The sequence below is a fragment of the Bidens hawaiensis genome, unplaced genomic scaffold (assembly GCF_021521415.1).
Source record: "Bidens hawaiensis isolate Kalapana, Puna unplaced genomic scaffold, B.hawaiensis_p1.1 tig00018610_1, whole genome shotgun sequence".
NCBI classification, from domain to species: domain Eukaryota; kingdom Viridiplantae; phylum Streptophyta; class Magnoliopsida; order Asterales; family Asteraceae; genus Bidens; species Bidens hawaiensis.
Window position 1 is genome coordinate 352,891 of NW_027492819.1, and position 18,369 is coordinate 371,259.

Consider the following 18,369-nt stretch of genomic DNA (forward strand, 5'->3'; position numbering starts at 1 on the left):
GCTTAAAGTCAAGTTCGATTAGAAAATAAATTAAAAATCTAATGAAAAATGTGTTAAGACAGTTAATGGAAATAAAATTTTTCCAAGCTGACCTGGTAGCTCGACCCCAGCCAGGGGCTCTGCCCCTTGGACCCTGCTAGGGGCTGCCGCCCCTAGACCCCGCTGCCAGGGGCGCTTCCCCCGGACCCCCGTTCGTTGTGGGTCATATAAAGATAGAAATACATTATGAGAAGTGATAGTTAATTGATACGTATACTTGTTATACAGTCAGCTGTGCACAACTGAAGAAAGGGATTACGATTAACGGTGAACGTAACCGTGTTCAGGTGAGTTTCTAGCCCCATTTATGTGTTACGTTTTCGGGGCTGTGTGCATACTCAATATGTTTGTTAATACACTTATCCTAAGAGATAAGTGTATGCCTTATGTGGATAATGTGAAATGTATGAATGATTGCTTGATGGTACGTGAACGATCTTCGGATATTGCACGTACTGTCAGGTTGTAACGCTATGTATAAGGTAAGTATGTTATGTATGTTTATGTGTATGAACATGATAGAGATAATAGAAGAAAGAAATGATAATGTATGGTTGTATGGTTACGAAAAGGGTACCGAGCCCTAATAATACTCGAGGTATGATGTATGGTTGTATGGTTACGAAAAGGGTACCGAGCCCTACTAATACTCGAGGTATGATGTATGGTTGTATGGTAACGAAGAGGGAATCGAACCCTACTAATATTCGAGAACTAGGGAACCGAACCCTACTAATATTCGAGGAAAGAGGGTACCGAGCCCTAATAATACTCGAGGAAAGAGGGTACCGAGCCCTAATAATACTCGAGGAAAGAGGGTACCGAGCCCTAATAATACTCGAGGAAAGAGGGTACCGAGCCCTAATAATACTAGAGGAATGTAGGGCGTAATGCTCTTTATAACGTAAGATATGAAAGTAAGTTAATACAAAAGAAAGTAAGAAAGTATGAAAGTATAAAAGTATGAATGAAAGGATATAATTTTATGTGTATGGTATGATTATGTGATTAACTAGAACTCACTCAGCGTAGCTGACTTTTAGTATGCACGCAGGTGAGTAGATTGAGGCAGCTTGCTTGAGGAGACACGTGGCACTGAACAAGAGTCTGGCATCTGAAGACTTATGATGTTTTAATTTTAATGTTTTAATGTGAAAGACAAAGGATGTTTTGAGACAAGTTATGAAATATTGTAATGTTTTATGAAAGTTTTATATTCCGCGTAAATGTTTTAATTAACTCTGATATTTAGAACTGTGTTTATGAGTAAATCCAACACGAAAGTAGGGTTACCGGTAACGGGGCCTTACACCCGCGGTTATTGTGTTTTACGATCCTTCGAAACCGCAGATGGTATGTATTACTAATTATAAATACATTTGGTTATTTATTAATAACAATTTTTAGGCATATACGATTTTTATGAATTAACGATTGTTTACCATTTAGGTTATTCCTGCTGAGATATGTGAACACTTACTTCAACTTGAACCCGAAGAACGTTTTATTAATTTGTTTCACAATAACGACAATGGGCAGTTTATAAATATTGACTTCATCAACAATGAATATGTTTTAGCGTTTGGATGGAATCAGTTTGTTCAGAGAAATCGATTTGCTTTTGGAGATCATTTTGTTTTCGAACCTCTTAATGACCTTGAATGGCGTTTCTTTTGCATCCCTGATCACCCGACTTTTGATTTAAAGAATTTGGAGGCTGCTGTCAAATTTCCTACTCTAAGTTATATGGTATAACATTCATTTTAAATCATCAATTATCTTACATTAAAATATAATAATAATTTTATTATGTCATGTTTGTTCATAGTAACAAATTATATATACTGATTTACACTGTCTACTAGCCATTGCGGACTGATCAGGTTTTCCTGTTCTTTCATAACCCTGCCCATGAAGTAATCGTGCATGTTCTTACTGTTGATAGAGTCTCATGGGATTTACCGATATTTAATCTGAACAACGGTGCATCAACTTTTGGTCTTGGCGCTGCTTGGATCGAAGTTGCTAAACACGTGAATCTTATGCAAAATGACCATATTGTTCTAAGACATCTTAATGATAACACATTCAGATGTTATGTTTTTGACATAAAAGACATTGAACGTATCAACTTTGATCCACTTCTTGTCTATTACGGTCCACCCCTGAGTGATCAAATTGATTTTATGGACATACTTTTTGGAGACGACGAACCTGAAGGTTTGAATTCAACTTATTTTTTTGTTTTTTGACACTATGCATGTATTCAACATAATATAATAATCCTATGTACATTAGTTTTTCCAGCACCTGATGAACCAGTTCAAGTTGTAGATGATGATGTTGAAGACATGGATCAAGATGAATTGGAAGATGAACAAAACAACTTTCTCGAAGTCGTGGTTTCTAATAGATTGGTAAGTGATATTACCGTGTAAAATATTTAATTATTTAAACATTGGTTTTGCTTCTGGATGGTTATTAATATGGAGATTGATAATTTTTCAATATGTTTATTTTTAGCGTTTGCCTGCTGACTTTGCGCGTGACAATGACTTGGATGTTGAAACACCGTTGATGCTAATCAATCCCGAGGGCATAGACGTTCCTACAGAGATACGCTTGGAGTTAAATCAGGGGACATACAGGTCGCGTGTCCATGATTGGCAACTGTTTATTGACCTCAATGGTATTGAGAATGGAGATGTGTGTGTTTTCGAGTACCACCGAAACACACATTCACTTATACTTTTGGAAATCAACTGATTCCTGTAAGCCAAATCCGTATCATTTTGTCTCCGTGGGTGTTATTTAGTTTTCTTTGTTTTCTTTTGCGTATGTCGACACTTTTGGTTATGGTTTTCGATGTTTTCGTAATGACTCGGTTGAAGACTATTTAAAATGTTTAGATAATATCGTATGCTAAAGTTTGTATGTTTTATCTTTTTGATGATTGCGACATCTAATTTTCGTCATTTTGTTTACCTTACGTTAATATTCGTTTATAATTATAATTATTAAAACATATAAACTGACATAGTATTATGTAACACTAACGTATGTAATTAAGTTACTCAATTTTTTTAAAAACTATTAATTAATATATATATACATATGTTAAGTAAATCAAATATGTATACTAACCTTCTTGCTTTTTGTCTAAATTTGTTATTAATGGAATTGATATACTTTGCTTTACACATCTTAATGATCACACATTAGGCTATATGTTTTTTGACATAAAACGCATTCAACGTATCAAGTTTGATCCAGTTCTTGTCTATTAATTAATAATTTTAACCAAATTTAATCTTTCCATTTTTACATTAAATAGTTAGTTATCGTTTAGTCCCTTATAATAGGAATAAATTCATCAATATATGTAAATTGTTATTAACTTTTTTATGTTCATTTCTAATTACTTAAAATTGTACCAAACGGAATCAATAAATGAAATTTGATTAAAGTTTTTCATTCAAATGTTATACAAAGATTATGGTAATTAGATTTTTGTTATTTATTATCAAATATTTTGTGCTGAATAAATGTAATTATTAACAACATTCTCGGTCCTTCATTTTAATTGGTACTAAAGATATTTGAAATATGGCATGTATAATTATTTTTTCAAATCAATTACACAATCATAGTGATTGTTTCAAAAAAGACAAGTTAATTAACGCCAAATTATAAACAAAAACACTTTTCAAAATTTTTTCAATTAATTTTTACTTATATAGAAATAACATAATTTATTCCAACCATATATACTTTGTCTTCACTTAAAATAAGGTTACCATAAACAGTCACACCTTTACCTGAAGCCTATATATTGAATAGGTTAGCTTATAAAACATGTCACTCTAAAATTGTCACTACTAATACCTGCTCGGTTATTAACTCTGGCATTCATTCATTCGGAAGTTTTGATAGCATTTTAAGTTGAGTATTATTATAAGTTTGAAGGTATGTAAGATTTACTTTTGGAGAATACGCTATTTTACATAATCGCAATTCTTATAATTACAGCCTATGTAATTATTGTTCTCTACATCATATTAGATTTATAAATTTCACATGTTAATCATATTTTTTTAATTTTATATTTAGATGTCTTCAAGATCAAAGAGACCCACAGATTCTCAATCATCCTCTTCCAATAAGAGGAATAATACAAATGGTTAGTGACTTTCACAATTTAAGGTTACTATGTAAATACTATGTTATAATAATATTAATTTTGTTTCAAATACATGCAGTGTCATCGTCTAGACAACCATTGAGTATCATATCAAACGGTAATAATTTTTTTAGAATTCATTAATTGATTTTAATTTTTTATATTTGATGACCGTCTTTTTTTATTAGATCTTATATTTTATATGACATACGGCAACTAAAATTTTTGCTATTCGTCGTGTATTTGAGTATATTTTATAACGTAACTTACTTCGTTATTAAAACTAATTTAAAGTATCATATTTTACCTAAAAGATACATATAATAAAATGATTTTATTAATTTTTACCTATTGAAGATCAATTTTATATATGTTTTTATTATAAAAACAAAATATAAATTATATTTTTACATATATCTACCGCCATTTTTTACATAACACAGGAGTATTAAATGATACCTTCTTTACGTCAAACTAATATAGATCTCCAAAATCATTTTTTACGTTCTACAATTTAAAAATCAAAAAGGAATCAATATTCATTTGTGTTTTTAATATTTATGTTTAATATTCTGTTTTTTTATATAAATTACAAAGAAAATCAAAACTAATTACAATAGCGTATTACTTAACCGAGCTTTAACGTATTTCAGCAAATATAACAAAACTTTTGTGTACAGACTAATTTGTCTTTCTTAGTACTTATGGTTTATTATATTCTATTTATTATGTTATTCTAACGACAAAACCAATTTAGCGTCTCATCCATTGACATCATCTAATGTTACGCGATTCTACAATGGACAAGAAAATCACCCTCCAACAACTAACGAAGGTTATATCTCCACAAGCTCCAGTAACACAGGTACATTATTTACTTTTATTTTCTTTTTCGATATATTCAAAATATATGTATTCACTACATATATTTCTTATATCCGTGCTTTTAATTAACCAAATTTTAATTTTAAAATATAATAGTTGTCACGATGAATACCAAAGAATTTATTGCTAAGGATAAGCGAAGACATAGAAAGATGGTTCTTGACGGAAGGAGAAGTAAATTATTAAACAACAATATAAACAACACATCAACCGGTAAACTTTGGTTTCTAATAATTTTGTTATAAACCACTAAATTAAATTGATCATGATGATTACTTGTATTTGTAGTTAATTGTGGTAGTAGACTGAATACAATCATTCAATCAACTAATTCCAGTACTTCAACAATGGGCCAACAACATCAGACATCACGTCCTTTATTATCAATTAACGGTACCGGTGAAACTTCCATAGGTTAGTTAATATGTACTTTTTTTATTATTATGTTTTTGTTATTTCTTTTATCTATATTAATTTTTTTCTTTATTGTTTTTATTAACTGACATTGTAATTATTAATAATTATGTAGTTTCACCAACAAACACATTAAAAGATTGCTTAATGGAAAACCAAATAAATCAGAGATTGTTTTTAAACCGAAGACTCAACATTATTAGTCCTCAAACTACAAATCCACAACAACAGTTGTTATCACCAGGTAAACCAAGTACAAGTTATGTTTTTTTAACACATGTTATTTATGAATTTAAATATTTATATATGATGTTGTAGTTTCTTTGTATATTAACAACCAATTTTATATTTTAGATGTGAATGTGACATCTACTTATCGTTTGACACCACTATCTAATATTACCAACCACCATTTTACTTCATCTAATATATTAAGGCCTGGATGTTCTTCCTCATCTACAATGTTGTTTGGTCAATCCTCATCAACGCATCGTGCGTCTCGCAGAAGCTTTAATGTTGATCATCCCATACCCATGCCAAACTTAGATCAATTTGATACGCTTAACGGTGAAAACGAGTCTATCAATCCTTGCAAATCGATATCTTCAGGTACGTGAATTCAATTACATTTGGTTTTGTTAGCTACTATATTTATAATTTAACTTTTGTAACATATTTCATTGAATTTATAATTTAACTGGAGATCATATTTCATTGAATTATATGTATTCGTGTTGTACTTTTTTGGATTCATTCTGTTATTCCCTACTGTTTAAAGTTAATGTTTTTGGAAACTATTCATATATATATACATATGTTAAATAAGACATAGTGTTATTTAACAACACCAATCAAAATAACGTTTTCAATTTTGTGGTAAACTATTAATATATATACATATGTGAAGTAAAGAAAACAAATGATATGAATAGTTTATTGGTTACTGTATAATTTTTTTATTAATGTAATTTATATACTTTGCTTTAGACTTTTATACATTATTAATAAATAATTTCAGCCATTATTAACTTTTTAATTTATATATTAAATAATTTCAACCATGTATGCGTAACTATTGATTTCTTAGGAATGTATTTTTTTTATAAGTGATGGTTTAACTAACAAAATATCTCCAACTACTTTATTCATAGTTAATATATATATATAATTCATCAAAGTTGTTTTTTATTCACGTCATATTCTATTTTCAACAGATTATTTAGATCATGGAGATCAAAATGTCATGTGTGGAGTTTGCAAAGCATTATTATGGGATTTAGAGACCAACAAAGGAAAAACAAACAACGGTGTCACAAGTTACTCACTCTGTTGTAGTACCGGTGATGTGCAACTTCCGAACATCAAGCCTCCACCAATGAGTTATATGAATTTGTTCCTTGGTCATGATAGTACCAGCAAGTATTTTCTTCAAAACATTAGACGATATAATTCCATGTTTTCTTTTACGTCTCTTGGTGGGAAGATTGATAATTCTATTAATCGAGGAAACGCTCCATATACTTTTAGACTTTGTGGAGAGAATTATCATTCGTTGGGAAGTCTTCTTCCAATGCCTGACGCCAAACCACGGTTCTCTCAACTATACATTTACGATACTGAAAATGAAATATCAAATAGACGAGACATATTTCGGTACGTCACTTAACTCTTTTAATTGTTTTAATTATTACATTCATATTTGTATAAAAAATGATATTTTTTTAATTAGACGTAATTTGATTTTTTTCCCTGTCCATGTTTTTATGTAGGGAAACAGATTCAACTGATAAATTGTTGGACAACCAAATTATTTGCTTCCTCAAGGACATGTTGGATTCTCATAATCCGTTGGTTAAAAGTTATCGGATTGCAAGGGATTGTTTTCAACAAAACCCAAATTTGGATTTAAAGTTGAGAATAATTGGAACACGCAAAGGAGACGCAAGGACGTACAACCTCCCAACAACTTCTGAAGTCGCAGCATTGATCGTTGGTGATATTGGTGATGCAGTTGATAAAAGAGAGATTATTGTCACAACTCAAAGTGGATCTTTGAAACGTATTAGTGAATTGCATCCGTCATATGTTCCTCTTCAGTATCCTATTTTTTTCCTATATGGTGACGATGGTTATAGTATTTACATACTGCATCGTGATGTTCGAGGTTCGACAAAAAACAAACGCAAGAAGTGCACTATGCGTGAATTTTGGGCGTACAGATTTCAAGATAGGCCAGACAGCTACCCGCTAACTTTAAATGGCGGAAGACTGACTCAGCAGCTGTTTGTAGATTCGTACACGATGATAGAGACTCAAAGGTTGCATTATGTACGCACACAACAAAAAAATCTTAGGTCTGAAACTTATGAAAACCTAAGAAATCTACATTCGGCTGGAACATCTGACGTTTCCTCTGCTGGCCAACGTATTATTTTACCTTCTTCATTTACCGGAGGTGCTCGGTATATGATGCAAAATTACCTTGATGTAATGACTATATGTAGATGGTTTGGTTATCCCGATTTCTTTATAACCATAACATGCAACCCAAATTGGCCGGAAATCAAACGATTTTTACGAAATAAAAATCAAAAGTCCGAAGACAGGCCCGATATATTATGTCGGGTATTTAAAATGAAGCTTGATTCATTGATGAAAGATCTGAAGGATAAAGCTTTGTTTGGGAAGCTTCAAGCTGGTATGTTTTATTTTTGTAGTTCATAATAACATTGGTTTTTTAAGATATTGTTGATTATAATTATCAAAATTAAGCTATCAAAACAATTAATTTTAACATATGTTATCTTTTTTTTTAAATAAGTTATCTAATTCACAACTACTTATATCGTGCAGGTGTGTACACAATTGAATTTCAGAAACGTGGATTACCCCATGCACACATTTGCCTTTTTTTGCATTCTGAGCACAAAATTCATAATCCGGAGTGTATAGACAACTTTATCTCTGCAGAAATTCCAGATAAGAATGAAGATCCGGAGTTGTATTCGCTTGTAAGCGACCACATGATGCATGGTCCATGTGGTGTTCTCACCCTCAATGCACTTGCATGGTGGATAACGAATGCTCAAAAAATTTCCCAAAGAAACTTCAAAACGAAACGTCCATTGATTCTAATGGCTTTCCTGTTTATCGAAGAAGAGACTTGGGTAATGTTGTTGTTAAGTCTGGGGTAAATTTAGACAACAGACATGTTGTTCCTTATAACAAGAAACTGTTAAAAAAATATCAAGCCCATATCAACGTTGAATGGTGTAATCAAGAGGGTTCGATAAAGTATTTATTTAAGTACATTAATAAAGGTCCCGATCGTGCAACTATATCCCTTGTACAAAACAATGCTGCTAATCAAGATGAAAATGTAGACGAAGTTAAGGCATTTTATGATTGCAGATTTCTGTCTGCATGTGAGGCGGCATGGAGAATATTTGCTTTTGATGTGCATTATAGATTTCCTTCAGTTACTCGACTTCCGTTTCATTTACCCGGCAACAGACAGTTGTGTTTGCAGATGATGATGATGTTGAAGACGTTTTAAACAAACCCACTGTTGGTTCGTCAAGATTCACTGGTTGGATGGAGTGTAACCAGAAATATGATCTTGCACAAACCCTAACTTACACAGAGTTTCCAACAAAATTTGTTTGGAAACAAGACGCAAGGGTTTGGGAGCTTCGTAAACGTGGTTTTTCCATCGGTCGAATTCATCATGTTCCACCCGCCTTTAATGAAGCATACTTTTTAAGAATTTTGTTAAATAAGGTTAAAGGTCCTAAATGCTTTGAAGATATTCGTAAGGTTGATGGTGAAGTGTGTGCTACGTATAGAGATGCATGTTATAAAAGACGGCTTCTAGATGATGACAACGAGTATATAGAAGCTATTGAAGAAGCAACTCATACTGCAAGTGGTTACTACTTACGCGGTTTATTTGCAACAATGTTAATCACATATAGTTTATCTCGGCCGGACGATGTTTGGGAAAAGAGTTGGAAGTTTTTAATTGATGGCATTCTATATAAACAACAAATAGAGCAGAAAAATAAAGGTATCAAATGTTTTTCTTTTATTTTTTATAGATTTATCACAAATATGTTTATAAAAAACCTAATTGTTTAACAATTTTTTTATTGCCTACAGATTTGGTACTTTCAGAAGCCCAACTAAAGAACCTCGCTCTACTTGAAATTCAAAACTTCCTGTTGCGAAACAATTGTAGTTTGCGTTGTTTTCCCACCATGCCTTTCCCTGATGATGATTCAATTTCCGCATCAACAAATCGTTTTATGAACGAAGAACTTGCATACGATACACATCATATGACAGGTGAGTTTGAACGACTTTATAGTTCGTTAACAGATGAGCAATGCAGTGTGTTTAACGAGATAATGGAAGCAGTAGATGCAAAAAATGGTGGTGTTTTCTTTGTTTATGGATATGGAGGCACGGGAAAAACATTTTTATGGAAGACTTTATCTGCTTCCATACGATCGAAATCAAAAATCGTTTTAAGTGTGGCTTCAAGCGGTATAGCATCGTTGTTACTTGAAGGAGGTAGAACCGCTCACTCTAGATTTCTAATTCCTATAAATCTAACTGAGGATTCTACCTGTTCAATAACAAAAAATCCAGATGTTTGCAACTTAATTAAGCAAACTGATATGATTATCTGGGACGAGGCTCCTATGATACATAAGCATGCATTTGAAGCTTTGGATAGGAGTCTCAAAGATGTTTTAAAAGGTGTTAACCGTGATAGTACTCGAAAGCCATTTGGGGGGAAAGTTGTTGTTTTTGGGGGTGACTTTCGTCAAATACTACCCGTAATACAAAATGGATCACGTAGTGATATTGTTAATGCGTCACTTTGTTCGTCCCATTTGTGGTCCAATTGTAAAGTTCTGAAGTTAACCAAAAACATGAGGTTAACTGTCGGGTGTAACCCATCCGATTTTGAAGAGGCCTCCCAGTTCGCAAATTGGTTGTTGGAAGTTGGTGAAGGTACACTTGATGGTGACAATGATGGTAATTCAGTTATAGAAATACCAAATGATCTTTTGATCGGTGATTCTGCTGATCCACTTTCAGAACTTATTGATTTTGTTTATCCTGCATTATTGGATAATTTTAATGATATTTCTTATTTCCAAGAAAGGGCCATACTTGCACCCTTAAACGAGGTTGTCCAAGATATTAATGACAGATTTTTAACTTTCTTTCCGGGAGAAGAAATTGAATATCTAAGTTCGGATAGTATTGACAACTCTGAAACTGTCGGGCCTGGTTTCGATCAAGCATTGCACTCACCGGATTTTCTAAATGGTTTGAAGCTTTCTGGTATGCCTAATCATAAATTGGTTGTAAAAGTTGGTGTCCCAGTAATGTTGCTAAGAAATATTGATCAAAAAAACGGTTTATGCAACGGAACAAGATTACAGATTATTCAATGCGGTAGGCGTTTTATCGAAGTAAAGGTCATTTCGGGTACAAACATTGGTCATCGCACTTACTTAACTCGAAGTACACTAACTCCTACAGATAAAAAATTGCCAATCAAGTTGAAAAGAAGACAGTTTCCTATAGCGGTTTGTTTTGCAATGACAATTAACAAAAGTCAAGGCCAATCCCTAGCAAGAGTTGGAATATATCTTCGACATCCGGTGTTTACACATGGTCAGTTATATGTGGCTTTATCCAGAGTGAAGAGTAGAGCCGGAGTTAAAATGCTTATTTTAGACAAGGAGGGTAAAGTTACAAATCAAACTTCAAATGTGGTTTATAAGGAACTGTTTAATAATATATGAAGTTTTTATTTTTTATCCATGGAGTGATTGTAAAGATCGTTTTATTTTTCTTGGAAAGTTATTAACAATTGTATATTCTATTATCGTGGCAATATGTATGTATGATTTTTGTTTTTGACTTTAAAATTATCGTTTTATGTTACAAGATTTAATTATTTCAACCCGTGGCGCCCACGGGTCAATAAACTAGTGTGTATATATATATATATATATATATAACACTAACTTGAAAGCGGAGAATTACATGATTAAACATATTCGTAGCCGATATCTTCTAGAAGACCCATATTTTAATTAAAATCCCGAATTTATTCTTGCATATAAGTTATTATTTTATTAACTATCTTGTGATTAAAATCTGAAGTGGCTAAATTTTGGGGGATAACTAGAAGCACAAAGAAGATCAAATGAACAAGGTCTACGTGTTGTCCATTAGTGAAGGTAAGTTTTATATTTTGATTCTCATAGTCACTTCGTATCTGGTCAATTGACTTGTAATACATATATGAGAGAAGCTTATATTTCAAACATGTGAGTCGTAAATATTTTGTACATAAACAATTAATATCATTAGTTATTATAGTTTATATATAAGTGCTGGTATACCCTTTTGAATTTATTTATATAGCATATAGTCTTGAAGCCCAACACATTGAAATCTATTAGAAACACCAAAAAATGGCACTCACAAAACCAAATAGGGAGACATTGGGAATGATGTTTCTTTGCTTTTCTCTCATCCTTTTATTCCCATTTGCCGAGGGAGGTGGCAACAAATCGGCATATCAAGTTCTACAAAGCTACAACCTCCCGATTGGTCTTCTTCCGAATGGTGCTTCTGGATACACTTTGGACCCTAGAAGTGGTCGGTTTTCAGTTAATCTCAGTAGTACCTGTGAGTTTCATGTGGGAGGTTATAAGATCCGATATAGCCCCCCGATCACAGGTGTGATTTCCCAGAATAATCTCGGGGGAATAGATGGTGTAAAGGTAAAAATAACATTCTTTTGGCTTGGTATATCGAATGACAATAGGTATCAAGACCAACTCAGGTTCAAGGTTGGTGGTCTGGTAGACAAAGAATTCCCGGTCAAAGATTTTTACTCGTGTCCTAGCTGTATGCAGTTATAAACATTGTCACGATAGTTCTATCGGAAGGGAAATTAGATTGAAATGTATTGATGTAATGCAAATCTTGGATGAATTTTGTTTAATTTGATTAAGAATAAAATATCAATTACATATGCTTTGTTGAGTTATCAATACTTGCTATATTATAAAGAATTTAAGAATGTGTGGTATGCTAAGAATGTTTTGAGTTTTAAGAGTTTTACACAAGTTTTGATATATAGAGTACAACTCTTAGATGCATTTATTTTAAGTGCTAATAACATTTCTAGAGTGTAAAATAGTCTTTTGCAACTACCAATAATTGGTATAGTCTATTTAATTCATAATTAAGTACATTAAGTACATATAACAATACACATTTAATAGTAATATAATAATTATCTAAATAATTATATACCAAAATACAATCAGTGTTTAAGGCAATTCGGTTAGAGCTCGAGTTAGATTTTAACTATTACAAACCTGTTGCGAAGCTCGAGCCACCCACCCACCGGTTTCTAATAACCTCTTTAAACCTTCCTAAACCTTTTTATGTTGCTGGAAACAGGTCAAGGTTGAAGCTGAACTAGAATCATCTGAAAAGTTAACTCCTAAACCTTGTTATTTTGAATGTGTAAAATTGACTAAAAATTAAGAAAGGAAAAACGGAAATTGTTATCTAATTTGGTTTATAAGAAAATAGTGATTGAGATGCATGCAAATAGTGAGAAGAAGTATGAAGAACAAACTAAAAAACTTAAAAATGATGCATTAGAAGCTTATCATCTCAAGACGCAACAAGAGGGTCAAATTGATGGTGTAATGAAAATGTACACTGAATGTAAGAAGGAGTTGATTGAAACACAAGTAATAGTTGACTTTTTGAAGAATTTAGTTTCTACTAGGAGTATCATTTGAAAGTTGAAGGAGATTAAGACTGAAGATAAGTAAAAGACTTTTCCTCCATCCTTCAATGAGAATTACACAAAGAACATAAACAAAGAACAAAGTGAATCTTATTTGTATCGGTTTAGAAAAACTTTTGATGATAAAGATGAGTTTCTTGATAATGACAAGAATGTGATAAATGATGAACAAGGTGAATTTCAAGTATTTGATACTGATTTCAGTGACACCAAGGCTGATTTCACAAATGAAGACAAGCCTCTACTTCATTTTGTGAATAGAACTCACGAAGTTCATCAAATGAGAAAACCAAGAATTTGTCATCAAAAAAGGATTGAAACAAAGAATGGATTCAAGTGTTAGGAGAGCAAAGTCAAGAAGAATTTTGCTTTAGAAGAACAAAACTCAATTTAAGAAAGTTGGTCGTCTTGATGAAGAGGAAGTTGATGTTCACCAATAGATGTTCATTATGAGCTACATCCCGTATATAAAATTATATGCGGCGTTTGGCCTTCATTTTTTTTAAATAATAATATATTAAAACAATTTGTTAAATTAATAAATACTAATATTCTTCTTTGATTAACACTTTTAATAATTAATAAAATTTTAAATAAAATAATTATAATATTCGTTTTTAATTAATACTATTTTAAAATAATTTATTAAAGTACTAAAACACTAATATTCTTTCTTATTAATACATATATATATATATATATATGGGAGAGTTATCCTAAAAACAGGTAGTTTCCTACGAAGACTAGGAATAAATCATAGCCATTGGATCATATCAATCAATTGGTGGAATTTAAAATTACCAAAAATAGTTTCCTACAATTACTCTTTCACCATTATAACCGACATAGTTTCCTATAATTGTTCTTTCACTATAGGTTTTAATGCCAAATATCAAACTTCTATTAGTTCTTACCATTTCTAGAAAAAAACTTCTTTTTATTTGAACCCTTATATATATATATATAGAGAGAGATAAAGGATCCAATACAATAATGGTTTATCATACAATACGTACGCGACTCGTATACCCGTCGATCTTCAATTTAACGCTATGGCAGTTTTGTAATTTTCGTCAAATCTGATTCACTACTCCCATCGATTCCGTCCACCTTCATCGTCACCATTCAGCAATCTTCATCGTACAACGATTACGTCCATTGTCGAAGCCACCATCCACAATCATCATACATCGTCGTCTATTATTTGTTCACAGGTTTGTTAATATTTTGATAAAATTGAAATTGAAATTTATGAACCTAATTCATCAATTAACCTTTAAATTGATCTAATTAATCATCAATTTGAAGATTCGGTCGATTAATTTTTTCAATTTTTAGTGGGTTATGCCTGAACGTTCAAACTATTTTGCCTGAACGTTTAAACTTTTTTTCCTGAACGTTTAAAGGTTTAACATTTGAAAAAACACAACATTTAACATTTGTTAGTTTAGAAGTTCTGTTTAGAAGTTCTAAACTTCAGGTGTTTAATTTTTTTTTTTTGTTAGTTTAGAAGTTTTGTTTAGAAGTTCTGTTTAGAAATTCAAAACTTCTAAACTTTTTTAAAAACCCATAACTTCTTAGAACGTTTAAAGATGTTCATGATTTTTGAACACCCAGAATTTCATTGAAAGTATTAGAACGTTTAAAGATGTTCATTTTTTAACACCAAGAACTTCATTGAACGTATCAGAACGTTTATAGGTCTTCAGTTTTGTTTCAGATTGTTTAAACATAACATTTTGAACCCAAATAAGAGTTCGATTGAGTGCGTATTTCTGCAATCCCATAATCGATTGATGATTCTAAATACTTCTACACATCAATTCGATTGATTAAAATCATCATTTTGGTGTTTACTTTGGTCAGAACGTATAAACTTTGAGTAGAACGTTTAAACATGAACCCTAATCATAGCTCAATTAAGTGTGTTAATCTGTATTTTCATAATCGATTGATGATTTTAAAGCCTCTTACACATCAATTCGATTGATTAAATCATCAATTTTTTATCAATTTGAAGATTTTTAATGTTCAGTGACGTTCTTTTCAATTTTGGTTTTTGACTTTTGAGATTTCATACTGTAAGATGTGATTAGAGTTTAGAAATTGGATTAGATTGAGTGACAAGTTCCGAATTTGGATTAGAGTTGATTTGTAATCGACGAATTTTGATCGCGAACTACTGTTGGATTATTTACGAAATTTCCACCACACGTTTTTTAATCAAACGTTCTTGAATGTCGCATACCTAATATACGATAAGCCATTATTGTACGTTAACTCACCCCTTATATATATTCCTTTTTCAATTAATAATATTTCAAAATAGTTTATTAAAATACTAAAATACTAACATCCTTTTTAATTTATACTTTATGAGTTTAATAGTATTTTAAATTAAATAAATAATATTCTTTTCTTAATTAATAATATTCTTTTTAAAATTAATAACATTTTAATTACAATAATAATAATAATGTATAATACTCTTTTTTTAATTAATAACATTTTAAAATTATTTATTATAATACTAAAATACAAATATTATTTTTTTAAAAAAATTAAAATTAATAACATTTTAAATAAAATAATTTTTTATAATGTTCGTTTTTTAATTCATAATATTTTAAAGTAGATTTTTAATAATTTTTATAATAAATATTAAGTGATCTTAAGCTTAAAAAAAACCATATATGGAACACGACAATCAGGAGTTGGATGAGCCGCCACCGATCTTCATCGAGAGGGACAATGTGATACATGATTACCCCACTTGCAGTTTGCGCAGGCTAGCATCTAGGCCTAGCGGTTCTCCATACCCCGTCGAATGCAGCCGCAACCCAACTCGATCATTTGTTGGGGTTTTTATAGAAAGTTGTGGCGAGCGGCAGAGGACGAAGGACATTATGTGGGTGCATACCCCCGGGTCCCGATTGTTTTCCATGCCCCACGGGCACACCGTGAGCTAACGTTAGAGATTTACTTTACGTTTCGTTTGAGATGCTTGTTATTCCATTTGTCAAATACAATTTATGTAACACCATTTATGTACAATAATACAATAACTTGTTAATATTGTTTCAGGGCACGCGAGGTGGGTAAGCCGGGGGTGCCGATGGTCCAGGGGTGGATTGTCGTCGTGCGGAGATTTATTTCCGCATGTTCGGGGGTGACAATTACATGTTGAAGGAGCAGTTTGCGTGGCGCTCTCCTTATACACGCTGCAGGAGGTACACTAGCCAATTTACACAGAGAGCGTACGTGACACGCTGAACGACGTGTTGCGGAATTGGTGTTTCACGATTGGCGATGGTCAGATCGGGTCACGCCATACCAGCGTCAAGGTTTTGTCCATCAGGGACCTATTGCATAAGTACTCGCACGCTATTTTCTTAGTCGTAATATAAATTTATTATTATTATTTTTTGGATAGTATTGGAATTGGAAACTTTTCATTATGTTTTTGCAGGTAATTGCATAAGTTTAATTTCTTCGGGCACACTCTCTTTTGGTGGAAAACCTCTCAATACGTCGCGTATAGTCGTACACGGCATATTAAAGGGTCCCCCCAACCCACCCACCAAAGAGAGGGTGTTAGGAGAAAAACCCTTCCGATTTGGTTTCTAGTTGTTACTTTAAAGCTCTATACCGACTAATTGTATTGAGCGAATATTAGGCGGTGTGTAGCGGAGCGATTTTGGGCAAAATCGTCCAAATGTAGCCATCCACACCCCAGGTCTTTATTTTTTTTAATAAATATTTATGTGTGTTTAATATATATATATATATATATATATATAATTTTATGAGGTAACATTGAGCTACAAACCACTACATTTTAAAATGAAATTCACCCTCATACTGACAAGACGTCACGTGTCAAAAATCGAGCTTCAATGTAACCCCTCCACTTTATATTAACTTATATGATATTATGAGTTACATGTTTAAACATACCTAAAAGTGGGACAAGATTCAGAAATATTGAATGGTTTGGAATTACAAAGATTCCACTAACCCATTACCCATATAATATATCCTATGGTCGACACATGTTAACGATTTATGCTTCAACCTCGACATAAACTAACCTTACAAATCAACCACTCAATTATGAAATTTTTTTCTAATCGAATGATTTTATTATATTAACTAACCGGTCTATCTTAAATGGTTATTTAATTTAGTAATCCTTACTCACCGTACCAACTAGTTACTAAGACAAAAAAATATGTTTTAAGTATGAATATTTGAAAATTTACCATATAAATTTCAATTTAACTAATCCTTATTAATCTTGCTTAATCGCTAGTCTCATCCTACCGTACTGTATGTTGATGAATTAAGTTATTAATAGATATATTCAAACTAGTTTTTATCCCCGTATTACGGGGTTTTTTTATATTGTTTGTTCTAATATATATTTATTTTTTGATTTATATTTTTTTATTGTATGAAAGTTAATAATATACTTACGGTTTGATAATAAATTGTTTCACAAATAAATGAAATGTTATAACACGGTTTAAAGCTATATGGTTTTGATGAGACCCAATACCCGTTTATTTTTTTTACTATAAAATTGGTTTTTTTAATTATAAATAATATTTATAAAAGTTAATAATATACTTAAGGTTTGATGAGACCAAAGACCCGTTTATTTTTTTTACTATAAATTAAATTGGTTTTTTAATTTAAATAATATATATATCTTTTTTAAAATAGATAAGATATTAATTTTTAGTAATCCTATTTTATAGGATTTTTACATCAATAATTTGGTGATATAATTTTTTATTTAATGAGATGTTATAACCCGTTTAAGGAATATCTGGGTTTGGTAAGATCCATACCCATGAATTCGGGTCAAATGTATGAGAAGCCTCCATTTAAAAATCAAGCAAATCTGGTGACTCCAAAAATAGGGGGAGCGACCACATCGCGACACGTAGGATTTTTATGTTTTCGTTTATATATATTATAGATTATACTT

General features: G+C 31.7%; 2 protein-coding genes across 2 annotated transcripts; both read left to right on the forward strand.

Moving 5' to 3' along the window:
* The first annotated feature begins 1,570 nt into the window (after positions 1 to 1,570).
* Positions 1,571 to 2,991, forward strand: LOC143556537 (uncharacterized). The gene is made up of 5 exons (XM_077045827.1): positions 1,571 to 1,577; positions 1,619 to 1,788; positions 1,905 to 2,259; positions 2,347 to 2,456; positions 2,563 to 2,991. The coding sequence occupies exons 1-5, from the start codon at positions 1,571 to 1,573 to the stop codon at positions 2,803 to 2,805; spliced, it is 885 nt and encodes a 294-aa protein (XP_076901942.1). The 3' UTR covers positions 2,806 to 2,991.
* A 2,217-nt stretch (positions 2,992 to 5,208) lies between these two features.
* Positions 5,209 to 11,751, forward strand: LOC143556538 (uncharacterized). Its single transcript, XM_077045828.1, has 11 exons — positions 5,209 to 5,278; positions 5,393 to 5,518; positions 5,634 to 5,762; positions 5,873 to 6,127; positions 6,733 to 7,171; positions 7,288 to 7,980; positions 8,023 to 8,216; positions 8,372 to 8,529; positions 8,987 to 9,584; positions 9,677 to 11,209; positions 11,705 to 11,751. Exons 1-11 carry the CDS (start codon positions 5,209 to 5,211, stop codon positions 11,749 to 11,751), a joined length of 4,242 nt encoding a protein of 1,413 aa, XP_076901943.1.
* Positions 11,752 to 18,369: the final 6,618 nt, after the last annotated feature.